Source organism: Pelmatolapia mariae, linkage group LG14, assembly GCF_036321145.2.
Source record: "Pelmatolapia mariae isolate MD_Pm_ZW linkage group LG14, Pm_UMD_F_2, whole genome shotgun sequence".
Classification (NCBI taxonomy): Eukaryota; Metazoa; Chordata; class Actinopteri; order Cichliformes; family Cichlidae; genus Pelmatolapia; species Pelmatolapia mariae.
In genome coordinates, this window is record NC_086239.1 from 35,087,387 (window position 1) to 35,101,074 (window position 13,688).

A 13,688-nucleotide genomic window follows, 5' to 3' on the forward strand; every position below is an offset into this window, starting at 1 on the left:
CCCTATTTCCTGTCCATCCAGGAGGGCCAGCAACTGATCCAGGAGAAGCCAGAGCTCAGCCCGGTGGTGCGGAGGAAGCTGGAGGAGATCAGGGAGTGCTGGCAGGATCTGGAGAGCACCACTCAGGCAAAAGCCCGCCAGCTTTTTGAAGCCAACAAGGCCGACCTGCTGGTGCAGAGTTACGAAAGCCTCGACCAGAGACTGGGCCAGCTCGAGGGTCAACTGGCCCACGTCGACCAGGGACAGGACCTCACCACCGTCAACAAGCAGCTCAAAAAACTGCAGGTACGTAACATTCGAGTGGTTTTTGGCACATTGCTGCAGCCATTTCACCCACAGATGCGTTCCTCTAACCTCTAAAGTGGCTTAAGTTATGATTTCTTTGTACAAAGATGCTTTTTCTGTTTCATCTGTCAGGTAGTGAGTTCTTGGTTTCCAGAGTTTAGACTTTTATTGAATTTTAACCTGATAATAATAAATATTTAACTGTAAATGAACAGAAAAGCACATCTGGTAAATTAACTGAGGTTTATCCTTATATAACTGTATTTTTGGGTGGATTTTTGGGGGAGTTTGTTTGTTTTTCTTAGTTTTTCCGTAGTTTTAGCCCAGTTTTGCCCTAAACTGTTAACGTAATTCTGCATCTTTCCTTCCTTGCATGTTGAACCATCTCAGAGTGAATCACTGTTTACGTTATTGTCGCTACACAGAGACGACCTCAGCTCATTAATATTCAAACAAAACCTCATGTTTGAAAATGACTAACAGCAACATTTCTCGCTGCGCCTGCACAGCTTTCTGTTTGCTTTCCATCTCATTTCAGCAAAGTCAGCTTCTCATAAGTTTGCGCCAGCATACATTTTTAATTTGCGTTGATGGTTTTTGGACACAACGTAAGCCGTCAGTGTTCGTGCAAACCAGGTGAGCTTTAACACAAGTCTCATCCCAAGATCATTTTACAAATACAGACGGTGACAAGTTTCTAATATTTTCACATATAGTTGCCAGTATCATGCTGATTGTTCTGCCTGGTTAAAGGCTGATTGTTTGTGACTTATTGGACTCAATCTGTGTTTGTCACGTATTTGGTTATTTTGTTATAATTTATTTATGGCACACACTAGCATTAAGTTAGTAATTAATCTTCATTTATCTTAATTTTAAACACTAGACATCTGGTTCATGTATAATTCTGTCAGAGTGAGAGATAAGCCCTCTGTAGTGGGAAAACTGTGATGTTTTATTGAGTAAAAATAGTAATCTGTGCTTATTCTTAAACATGGCATCTGTGAGTGGATGCAGCTAGTGCTTATTTATTTGTAAGCACAATATACTCTAACTTTAGTAAGTTTCAATGTTCAGTTGACCCCTGTTACGTTTATTAGTACTAGTATCACTGTAGCTGTTTGCTCCAGGTATTTTTAAATATTCCTTTTTTTTAATTTGAAGAAAAGTGTAGCACATCTTTTTCTTAAGGCAAGTCAGAAAGGCAAACAGATCCAGTGTTGCAGCAGACGTCCACACGTGGTTTACCATGAAGAAAGTGAAATTACTCTGGTCATGTGTCGCTGTGTGAGAACTGAGTTGCGGGACAGAGGAACTAGCCTCAAACCATCAGCTTTTAATGCTGATGGTGCAAAAGCTAAAGTCCAGAAGAATCCAAAATAAATAGCAGGGAATAAATCTCCAGAAAACATTAGAATTTCAGGAACACGGAACAAAGGTCCAGCAATGAGGGACCACTCGACAAAGCACAAGAGGAGACTAAAACAGTACACAGTACATAATACAGTACATAGAATACAATACAATACACTGAAGGGCGATTTGGCCAGAGTGGAGATGCCTGTGTGGAGTGGAGACACACTATCATAATCAGTGTTTATTAGAGCTTAATACTGGGAACAAGAGACATGAGACTACCAAAATAAAACAGGTCGAGCACATGCATGATAACCCATAGACAACCCGACCTGTGGAACACAAGGTAAAGCTGTACGCAAAAAATAAACAACCTAAGAGTCACCACGAGGATCATTAATAATAAACGAAACCCAAGAACCCAAAACGCTTGGTCAATGAACCAGGGCCCAGGCGATATTTGGAACATCGCAAAAGCATTGCAAATAAATAGATTTGTGCAAGTCAGACAGTTTACGGGTCTCTGTTACAGCACTGGACTCATTTTTTATTTGCATTTGTGGACTCGTCGATAGATCTAGTAAAAAAAATGCCTGTTGCATGCATGACAGTTTGCATAAAGAACAAATTGGTGAACATTCATCAGATCAAGGATAAAGCTTTGCATGTGTCCTTCTTTATCTTACACTGGGCCTGGGTGAAGTGCCTCTGTTCATCTACTCACTGAAGAAAAACTGTTGTAGCTCCATTCCCCTCCCTTTAGGATAGGAACTGCAAATGGGTGCAGCAACCTGTTAACCATATTAGAGATATTCCCTCTCATACAAAACCAAGAGTGAAAGAAAACTGAGCCTCTAGGAAAGTCTGGAGCCTGAGCTTCTTAAACAGCTGGGTTACTAGTTTGATGAATATGCATTTCTTTCTTTTTTTGGTCTGTCACCTCAATAAAAGAATCCAGATTTGTGCACACTTGCATTACACCTGCCAGTAAATGTGTGATCTTGGGATGTAACTCCAGCTGTGGTGGTTTGGGCAAGGTGGGAACTCGTTTATACAGCAGGTTCGACCCGGGCTGACGCACAGATTCATCCGTTCATTGCTTCATCATTTCACCAGACATCTCTCACTCTCCTCTCCCACAGCATGCCGCTTACAGCTTCCTTTAACAGGCCGCCATTAGCACTGCTTTACCACATCATCATAGCTCCACTACCCAGCATCCATCCTGGCAAGGGGTACAGTAACCTTCACTACACTTCATGTCTGTTAACCACCTGTTCTTGTGCTGTTTTGGGTTATCCTCAGTCTCATCTTATCCATCTGTTGCTTAATACATATAAATCTACTAAATTTATTACAGTTTTTAAAAAGATGTTTTATAAACTTTGACATGGTAAGTTAAAAAGTTAAATAAAATTGGTATTTAACAACTACATTAAAGTGAAAAAAACTAAAATCATGTAAACTTTCTGTTTTCTGCCACACTCTTTTCATCTCACTCATGTCATTTTTATCTTCTTTCATCCAGTTTCTCTTGTCTCCTCTCTCCTGCCTCAGTTACATTCTTCTGCCCGGTAACTACACTCACCCTCTCCTCTTCCTCCTCCTCAGACCCTGGAGACCCAGATGGAGGAATGGTATAAGGAGGTAGGGCAGCTTCAGGTGCAGGCGTCCTCCATCCCGCAGCAGACGCAGGTCAAGGAGACGGTTGCAGAGCGACAGGCCGCCGTGGAGGCCAGGATGGTGCGTTTGATCGAGCCGCTGAAGGAGAGGCGACGCATCCTGCTGGCGTCCAAGGAAGTTCATCAAGTTGGGCGAGACCTGGAGGATGAGATTGTGAGCTGACAACACAACCAGATTCACACTCACTACACAAAACACAGGAGTCGTGTTATTGCATGTTGTAATTTTGTTATTGTTACTTTTTTATCTATTTGTAATTGAGGTGAAATATACCAGGCTTCTCTTTAATCTGTACATGAGGTGTGGACATGCATGTTCACATATTCATACATGTACAAATATTCATTTCTTTTCGTCATACCATTGCGGTTGAAGTTGTGGGTCCAGGAACGCCTCCCGATGGCCATGTCTCAGGAGCACGGCTCTAGTCTGCAGGCTGTCCAGCAGCTTATGAAGAAGAACCAGGTAAGAAAACCTGAATAGCTGCTAATTAAACTGCAGCCCTAGCCTGAAACCTTAACAGAGGTCCCGTTCCTCTTCAAAATAGACCCCCTGCACCCTAAAGCTTTAAACTCAGATCTCAAGTCACTAAATAACTGGTGACTTGTGATAAAGATAATGTCCAGCCTCCGAGTTCTAATCCATCTGTTTACACTCTCAACATCTAAATAGCTCTTTCTGCCTGTGCTGTAGAGTCTTCAGAGGGAGCTGCAGAGCCACAGGAGCAGAATTGAAGATGTTCTGGAGAGGGCGGGGATCATTGGCTCCATACGCAGCCCTGAGGCAGACTGCATCAGGGCAGGTCACGACCAGCTGGCCCAGCTGTGGGCTCTGCTTTGGGCCGAGACTGAGAGGAGGCAGCTGGTCCTGGACGCCATGTACCAGGCCCAGCAGTACTACTTTGATACAGCCGAGGTCGAGGCCTGGCTGAGTGAGCAGGAGTTGCACATGATGAATGAGGAGAAGGGAAAGGTGAAATTATTTGTCTGAAATATTTATCATTGAAGTAAAAAAAAACCAACCTCTTTAAAATCACAGGAGCCGTCTTACACACACAGTTCTCTGCAGAATATGCGATTGTCATATGAATATGTGATACTGTGTTTGTTGGACCCTAATGTGAGCAGGATTTTTTACATGCAGTTTTATTCTGTGTGTGTATACTGCAATTAAAGTGTCATTTCTCGTGTGTTGCTTCCTCCTCCCGCCAGGATGAGCAGAGCACGCTGCAGCTGCTGAAGAAGCATTTGGTCCTAGAACAGACCATCGAAGACTACGCTGAGACCATCGGCCTGCTTTCACAGCAGTGCCGGCAGCTGCTGGAGATGGGACATCCAGACTGGTGAGCAGTTAAACACATGCACAAAATCTGACAGAGATTTTTGTCACAACATCTTAAATATAGAAAAGCACCGAATCTCTGGATTATAAAAGGTTTTTCATCATTCACTTCAGTTGTATTTTTATAGCAGTATTTCACAACAAGAGCTTTGTGTTATGAGGTAAAGAAACCTAAGAAAGAAAGCCAACCTTAAAACGATCATCTCTGATGACGGGGAGAAAGATCTCTGTTTTAACAGGAAGGAGGAGGCTCGGGCTCGGGGGCAGTCGTCTGCTGCCACCGTGTGGAGGTGTGAGAGGAAAGCAGAGAAAAGAGAGAGCACAATCAGCACAAAGTAGACGAAGTTAATGACTTGCAGTAATGGAATAAAACCACATGGGGAAAGAAAAAGAGGAGAGTGGGGAAGAACTAACTGATGGCGTGATCCTGATCCATAAATAATCCGAAAAGAAAGTTTAAATCCTAATCCTGAAAGTAGAAGCAGTTACTTCTACCTGCAGACGGCTGCTACACTCCTCCCAGCTTTTTTTTTTTGTGCCTTACCTTACACTCTTCCTCCTCTCTTCCACAGCGAACAGATCAGCAAGCGTCAGTCACAGATAGACCGTCTGTACGTGTCTCTGAAGGACCTGGTGGAGGAGAGGAAGAGCCGTCTGGAGCAGCAGTACTGGCTGTACCAGCTCAACAGGGAGGTGGATGAGTTGGAGCAGTGGATCGCTCAGAGGGAGGTGGTCGCCAGCTCGCCTGAACTGGGTCAAGACTATGAGCATGTCACAGTAAGTGTGTCGACAGATGGCGTCTGCACATGAATAATAGATTCAGGTAACAGATTTTATTACCTGAAATTTAAATATTACAAGTAAAATCTCAAAAGGGGTTTCATTTGATTGTAATGTCAAATTATGTTCTTTAATAGGACTTGAATGAATACTGAATGAATGAATACATTAAAATTAGCAGATCTATTAGCAGCAGTAAATAAAACATACAAAGAATAACGACTGTTTGGTGAATAACAACAAAGAACCTGCCACACTTCCAGGTCCTACAGGAGAAGTTTACAGAGTTTGCGTCAGAGACGGGCAGCGTTGGCCAGGAGCGAGTGACAGCCGTCAATCAGATGGTGGATGAGCTCATCGACTACGGCCACTCAGAAGCAGCCACCATCGCCGAATGGAAGGACGGAGTGAACGAAGCCTGGGCCGACCTGCTGGAGCTCATGGAGACCCGCGGTCAGATGCTCGCTGCTTCACACCAGCTGCACAAGTTCTTCTTCGACTGCAGAGAGGTAAGAGGAGCAAAGCCGAGATGGGCTACAAATTAAACGAAAGGAGACACATACACACAAATATAATGCAGGATATGATAAAGAGCAGATCCATTTAATTTAATTTCACACTTTTATCTTCTTTTATGTCGGGTCTCCACAGTGTACAGTGGCCTTCATGATGAGAACAGCTTGAAAAATCTAAGAAAATAGGAAAAATGTAAATTAGATGCCGATAGAGCATTTCTGCCCTTTTATTTAAGCAGCATAATCACTGTTTCAACCTTGCAAAAGGTGTTATGTGTGCAGAATTTTAGCATTTCTCAGCATGCCACACTCATCCAAATGTTGTGATTTCTGACTCTGATGAATCTAAAACCAGTTGGTGGTGTCATGGTAGGTACATAAAGTCTCTGGTTACACTTTCCCCAAAGCTGCACCACATTTATTCTCTATATTTATCCTATTTTTCCCTACAAACAGGCAAAATTTCTCCACTGCCTTTTTTCAGGTTTTAGCCCAGATTGATGACAAACATCGAAGGTTGCCAGAGGTGCGGGCTCGGCAGGGCAGCACTTCCAACACCAGCACCCTGCAGAGACTCCTGCACACCTTCGAGCAGGACATTCAGCTGCTTGTCACACAGGTACAGCTGCACATCGATCAACAGAACCTCCTCTAATCTTCATTTAAGGAAAAATTAAAGGAGAATTAAAGGAACAAGATTGATATTATCTATATTTGGTCTGCAGGAATCTTTATAGATACTTATTTAGTGATTTTTTATTTGTAATTCCATAACAGATACAATATGGGGAGTAGCTGTCAGGGGCTGGGTCTCTGAACCAACGTTTTGTCTTATTTTTGTATTGTTTTCTTATGTTTACATTGTGCTCTGTTCATGAAATTCTGAAATTATGTTAAGTCTTAGCTTTGTTATTGTCTTGAGTTGCAGTATAGTTTAGGTCCTTTTATGTCGCCTTAGTTATGAGTCTGTCCCAGTTTTCTGTGTCATGTATTTTCTGTCTGTGTGTTTTCATGTTGCTCATGTCATGTCCACGTTTCCTGTTTTATTTTGAAAGAGTCTTGTGTTCTTGGTTCTTTACGTTTAGTTTTACTCTCCCCTTTGTCATTATGTCTCATTCTAGTCAACTGTGTCCTCATGTGTCTCCTCTTCCCCTGATCACCTCATGTGTGTATTAAAGTCCTCTGTCTCCCTTTGTTCATTGTCGCATCGTCTGTGTTACCTTCCTACCCGTTGTCACAGTTTCCCAGTCAAGTCATAGTTGTCTCTATGACTTGTCTCGTCATAGTATAAAGTCACAGTGAGAGTCATAGTTTCCCAGGTTATATTCAGGTTTTTCCTCACTTTAGCCTTGTTGTATTTTCGTGAGTTTTCAGCCCTAAATAAAGGCTTGCTTTTCGCTATGTCCAGTTTTTGTCTCCTCGCCTCTGTCTGCAATTGGGTCCTCTACTCTCTCCACATGGTCTGCCCCAGCAGCCCATGACAGTAGCTAACAGCCAGTTTGTGCTACTGACTGCAAACAGTTTAAATGTGAAAGGAATAACATCTGGAATTTGAAAAAAAAAAAAAATTAATCATTAGCATTGAATGTTAATATTGATTACCAAAGTGTAAATCATTTTTTGCATGCTATTTTAGAAGTTACCTGGCTAACTGAGTAATCCTAATTGGTGAGGTGCCCCCCCATGTGGATTTAAAAAGTAAAGAATATCAGTATATCAGAAACTGAATCCAGAAATTATAGACTTTAATACATTTTTATAACCAATAAAAAACACTGAACTGAACTAAATTATGTGAATTTGTTTAAATTAAATCAAATTCACATAAAATCTATTTTATTGGATAGTAAAGTTTTTGGTTCTTTGTGAGTCTGTGTCTGCCATTTTCATGACAACACCATCTTCTTACTCTGCATTTAATTTTGCTTGATCTAGTCTCTGTCGTGCACCTGGGCAACAGGAACAGTGCTACATTTTACTCAAGAACGATGCAAAAGCACAGATGTTCTGTGCCTACTCAGGTGACAGAGCCTGTACCACTTGGCCCTGACGAAACACAGCTGTCTTGGCAGCTGTGTTTTGTGCGTCACTCGGAAAACAAACTCTCTCTTTCCTTTTTTCAATTCTGTTTCTTCCCTGTTCAGTTGAGCTGTTTACTAAAGCTTGCCTTCACGCTCTGCCAGGTGCGTCAGCTGCAAGAGAGCGCAGCCCAGCTGAGGACGGTGTACGCTGGCGAGAAGGCCGAAGCCATCGCGTGCCGTGAGCACGAAGTGATGCAGTGCTGGAAAGAGCTGCTAACATCCTGCGAAGAGTGTCGGGTGCAGATCACCACAGAGACGGACAAGCTGAGGTTCTTCGGCATGGTCCGAGATCAGATCATGTGGATGGACTCGATCATCTGTCAGATAGGGACAGGAGAGAAGCCCAGGTATCTACAATACCTTCTACATATGCAAATGGCATCCTGCATAGCAGCCTCAATATCTGTTCACCACATGCACTGTTTAAGATCAAACTCTGATCATTTATTTTCTTTTAAAAAATGTACATATGAAATATCATTTTGCTTTTTATGGTTCATTATAATAACATGTGATAGTCAGCATTCGTGGGCATAGTGAAAGTCTTCAGTGAGTTCAGATTCTGTGTGGTTCCTGCAGGGACGTGTCCTCAGTAGAGGTGCTGATGAACTATCACCAGAGTCTTAAGAGTGAAGTAGAGGCTCGCAGTCAGAGCATCCTGGAGTGTATTGAAATGGGAAAAACCCTGCTGGCGGCTAGAAACCCTGCAGCTGAAGAGGTGAGATGAGTAAACATGATAAAGACTGTCACTTTAAGTCCAATTTAAACACGGATATCTAAACCTCAGTTTGTTTATAACTTTGAAGACTCTGGTTGAGTGGGCTCATGAGTCGGTTAGCCTCCTCTGCAGAGTCATATTGCTAGTTTTAGGCTCTACTAGAGGGGCTTTACATGATTCACTAAAATCACCCTTGTTTTTCGTGCTGGGGCTTGGTGCAGCTTCACAATTCATCCTGTATCTCTGTTATAGCTCCTCCCCCTTTAAGGAAAAATTGTTCTAATTGGCTGCCTCTTGCAAACAGAAGGTTTGACCAGCAAGGATGTGCCTGCTATACAATGAAACTAAGTGTGGAAAACAAAATGAAGCCTGAGCTTTTTCCTCTTAATGATTACACTGATCTCACTGCGACGGCCATGTTTAATACAAGCGTTCACCGATGTGACAGTATATGCATGACAGAAAACTTTAGAGATCCATGTTAAGAAACATAAGGTTTTATATTTTATGTTTGAGAAGGAATCGATTCCCTATAATATTTCGATTTTTTCTGAGCATCCCTAGAGCTAAACAGACCCATGATGTAATTGTGATATCTTTATTCTCAGATCAAAGAGAAGCTGGACAAAGTGATCGCTAAGGAGCGTGAGCTGTCTGAGAAGTGGGACAAGCACTGGGAAGTCCTGCAGCAATGTGAGTGGATGCAATGGCTTAAAAAGTAAAAAAGACAGGGATGTGCAGGAATTTGGCATTTAGAAGTAAATTAAGATGCTTTCTCTCTTTTTTTAATGTTCTTATTTGTCCTGTTTGCAGTGTTGGAGGTTCACCAGTTTGCCCAGGAGGCGGTGGTGGCAGAGGCATGGCTGACTGCTCAGGAGCCGTTTATCAACAGCAACGAGCTTGGAGGGAGCGTAGATGAGGTGGAACAGCTGATTCGTCGACATGAAGCCTTCCGCAAAGCAGCTGCCACCTGGGAAGAGCGATTCAGCTCACTGCGGCGGCTCACCACGGTATTATCATCATCCTCACTGTGCAAATATGTCCTCAGTTTAGACAAAATCAGTAGCACGTTCCAAACATGCTCAAATTGTTGATGAAGACTTGGTAATTTCATCTCTGGTTCTGTTTTCTTTCTGCAGGTAGAAAAGCTAAAAGCAGAGCAAAGTAAACTGCCCCCAACTCCCCTCCTGGGTCGTAAAGTCTTCCTGGATCCCCAAGATGCCTCACATAGTCCATCCACTCTCCCCCGCCTCCCAATCTCCCCCGTCATGAGGCAGACTATATATGAACAGAACGAAGCCAGCTCTCCTCCATCTCCCTCGCCGGCCACCCCGACACCTTCTCCGTCATCTGCGGCTCGGCGCCTGGGATCAACAGTCGCCAACTACACCCCTGTGATGAACGGCTCCAGCTACCGAAACACTCTGGATGTCCGGGATGGAGGCGTAGTGGGTGTGGCTGCAGGTCTAGGCCGCCCGGCTGCATCCTCGATTGCATCTATAGCCACGGCGGCGATGCTAGTGTCAGCCAACCAGGCACGAGAAAGTGCCAGCACAGCAAGGGAACAGACAGCAAAGGCGATAAGTCACCTGCATCCGGCACAAGCGGCGAGGGAAATTGAGGCAAAATCCTCCCCGTATCTCCGGCAAGCCAAAATCAAACACTTAGATGATGCTGTGACGCCTCTGATTGTGGCCAGCCGGCTGGAGAAGGCAAGAGAGCGGGGGAGGGAGAGAGATATGATGATGGGGACAGAGAGAGCAGAGGTAGCAGTGATGGCCGAGGTGGTGCTTCAGGAGCCGAGCCGGGAGCGTCTGCACAGCGAGCCCACCAGAGGGCCTCGAGGATCCAGGACTGACCCTTTGGGCCACGCTGAGCCTCAGGGCCAGACACACACTTATCACCACAGGATAGAACGACAGCTGTCCAGCGAGCAGCTAATCCAGGCGCGCAGGGATGAGCTTCCTCAAGAGGTGTGGAGGGAACATGCTGAGAGGCGGGAGAGACGGACGTTGGAGAGGCAAACTTCCAGCGAACAGGAAGGTCACGGGGGCCACGAGGGCCGGCGGAGAGAGAGGGACAGACACCGGCTGGAGAGGCAGGAATCCAGTGAGCATGACACAGGGAAGGAGCAATCAGACAGACGCTCAGCAGGAGGGTGAGACTTTGAGAGTACTGCAGTGCATTTTAATCTGGATGTGGATATTTATGCACAAAAGAAGTGAATGTTATTGTAGTCAGTTTTTTGAGTTGAATCAATTGTGATGTGAACAGTAGATATTTTTCCACAGAGACAAGAGGTCCACCATGGCAGAGATCGTAGAGCAGCTACAAGAAAGAGAAGCAGCGCAGGTCTGGGTTTAGTCTTTATAAATAAAAAGTGTGATATTTGGGGGTATTTAGGGGTTAATTCTAAGTTTTGACCAAACTTCCTAAAAAGAGAAAACTTTGATAGGTAATAAAGTTTTTCACTTTTGAGCCATAAATCAAATTCATCGCCTCTCCCGACCCTTAGGCCCGTGGTGAGGTGCCCCGACTGCCTAATGGGTTACCAGAAAAGTCTTCCCGTCCCGACCGGCCTCGAGCTCGGGACAGACCCAAACCACGACGTCGGCCACGACCCAAAGAGCCCGGGGAAACGACGCGGCGGTCCAGATCTGCACCAGCCCAGAGCAGCCCGATCGTCCCCCAACCGCCGACACATACGGCACACCACGAGGGCTTCCTTTTCCGCAAGCTGGACATTGAGAGCCTGAAGAAGAGCACCAATAGGTGGGTGTTCAGGGTCATAATGATACCTGATACCTGATAGGAGTTATAGAGAAGGAGGATGGACAGTGATGTCATGAGTATCAAACTTTAGGGATTCCAGTTAATCAATTAAAAGCTATTTATGTTCCACAGGGGTTATTGAGGTGCAGAAAAAATGATTGTTTCATCGACTTATTCTTAAATATTAGTTTGAACAAAGCATTTCCAGCCCTCTAAGTACCACTTTCTCATGACACTGCTGCTCCCTCCATTTAATAATTCAACAGGGGTGACAGAGGCATGACTTTAGCATGTTGAGCTAACAAGCTAACACACATGTTGAACAGATGCATGACACACACAGGCTCACAGGTTGATTCCATCGTGTGTTCAACATGAAAATACTCAGAAGAGGTTTGGAGTTTCTCAGGATAGCAAAAGCTTACCTTTTTATATTTTTATTGAGATGAAGTTTGAATTTTTACCTTTTTCCCTGACACTAAAAAGTTGTAGACTGTCTTGTGTTTGTATGTGGTGGAAAGAAGGAGGTAGTCACAGTTTGTGGTGTTGCCTGTGACTGGCAGTGGGAGATTACAGCTGTTTAGGGCTGGGCGATATATCGATTTTTTAACCTGTCAGCAAGCTCATGCAACCTTTGCTTGCTCCTAAGGTTTTCCTGCCGGGAGAAGTCATGTTAGCGTTGCCAAACAATGAATAATAACTAAATAAAATAAAATAAAAACTGAAGGAATTATTTAACTAAAGGTTAAAAATGTGAGAAAAATCAAAGCTTCTTAGTTCATGCAAATAAAATGCTCTTTTCAGAACCTCAAAATCAGGGTTTTTACCTTTTTGAGTTTAAGGCCAAACTGAGCTACAGCTTTAGAATAATCACACAGCTACACTAACAAATTCATTTAGGTAGCAGTAGACGAGTGTTTTGCAAGGTAAATAACTGTTTTGGTCATTGCAGCTGGGTAAAGAGTAACATCTCACTTCCTTGCTGGAAACATCTGTCTGAAGGCAGGTATAGCTTAGTGTAATAGATTAAGATCCCCATTAGCTGCAGCAACACAGCAGCTATTCTCCCTGGGGTTGGAAATATAGTATAGTGTTGAAAATGTATTAAATATACCCAGTGTTGGGAAGGTTACTTTTAAAATGTATTCCACTGCAGATTACAGAATACATGCCCCAAAATGTATTCTGTAACGTATTCCGTTACGTTACTCAATGAGAGTAACGTATTCTGAATACTTTGGATTACTTAATATATTATCATGCTTTTTACAAGTGTGATTTATTACTATTACTGCAGGTTACTAGCCATACCAATACCAACTAGATGTTTCAATCTTAATTTAAATGAGTAACAGTAGGGTGTACGTTAGGTAAAGCTGCACTTTTTGCAGCGATCTCGTATTAAAACTATTCTGCGTGTATATAAAACAGGTTTGCGGCTCCGAACCGTAGTAAAGGGACTTCTGGCTAATACATCGGGTTCGTGTCGGGCTTGTAGCTGAAAACTAGCTTTACTCTGTTGTCTGGGTCAACTTTGCTAGCGAGAGACAGAGAGAGACGTTGAAAGGCTGCTCCAACTGAACTTATTGTTTGGGAGGAAAACACGAACACAGTGTACAGTCGAGTCTTAATAGCTTACTTACAACTGGGCTACACTGCCCATGAGGCTGCATTCTTTAGGGCTATGCCTGTAACACTCTGCCTATTGCCTTTATATTAAATCATTTTTTGAACAATAATTTTTAAAAATATTTCTTCACATCATTATGCGGGCCTCAAGTAGAGGTGACATGGGCCGCGGGATTGAGACACAGGCATTAGAGCCTCTTAATGCGTGTTTTGTTTGGGTTTCCACCGGCGTGGAGTTACCAAAAATGGAGAGGGCATAGCCTAACATATGAAACAAGAAAAAACCGCTGTGTAATCTCTTTATTTCAACAAAGTAACTGTATTCTGAATACCACCTTTTTAAATGGTAACTGTAACGGAATACAGTTACTCATATTTTGTATTTTAAATACGTAACGCAGGTGCATGTATTCCGTTACTCCCCAACACCATACCATACCATACAAACTAACTTTGGCTCTTTTACATTTTGCTGCTGACTATGTCCGACATGGTTTGGAACTGCATTTTATACTGATAAGTCTGTAC

General features: G+C 43.4%; 1 protein-coding gene across 4 annotated transcripts in view; it reads left to right on the forward strand.

Moving 5' to 3' along the window:
• LOC134641320 (spectrin beta chain, non-erythrocytic 4-like) overlaps nucleotides 1-13,688 on the forward strand; it is a 98,522-nt gene that overhangs the window by 69,970 nt on the left and 14,864 nt on the right. For all 4 annotated transcript variants that reach the window (XM_063493694.1, XM_063493695.1, XM_063493696.1 and 1 more), the window contains 15 exons: nucleotides 22-285; nucleotides 3,253-3,477; nucleotides 3,700-3,789; nucleotides 4,018-4,296; nucleotides 4,536-4,666; nucleotides 5,238-5,442; nucleotides 5,709-5,954; nucleotides 6,445-6,579; nucleotides 8,144-8,388; nucleotides 8,621-8,759; nucleotides 9,368-9,452; nucleotides 9,573-9,769; nucleotides 9,899-10,917; nucleotides 11,051-11,111; nucleotides 11,275-11,531. In XM_063493694.1, coding sequence (XP_063349764.1) covers nucleotides 22-285; nucleotides 3,253-3,477; nucleotides 3,700-3,789; nucleotides 4,018-4,296; nucleotides 4,536-4,666; nucleotides 5,238-5,442; nucleotides 5,709-5,954; nucleotides 6,445-6,579; nucleotides 8,144-8,388; nucleotides 8,621-8,759; nucleotides 9,368-9,452; nucleotides 9,573-9,769; nucleotides 9,899-10,917; nucleotides 11,051-11,111; nucleotides 11,275-11,531 — 3,578 coding nt within the window. The remainder of the gene's footprint in view (nucleotides 1-21; nucleotides 286-3,252; nucleotides 3,478-3,699; nucleotides 3,790-4,017; nucleotides 4,297-4,535; nucleotides 4,667-5,237; nucleotides 5,443-5,708; nucleotides 5,955-6,444; nucleotides 6,580-8,143; nucleotides 8,389-8,620; nucleotides 8,760-9,367; nucleotides 9,453-9,572; nucleotides 9,770-9,898; nucleotides 10,918-11,050; nucleotides 11,112-11,274; nucleotides 11,532-13,688) is intronic.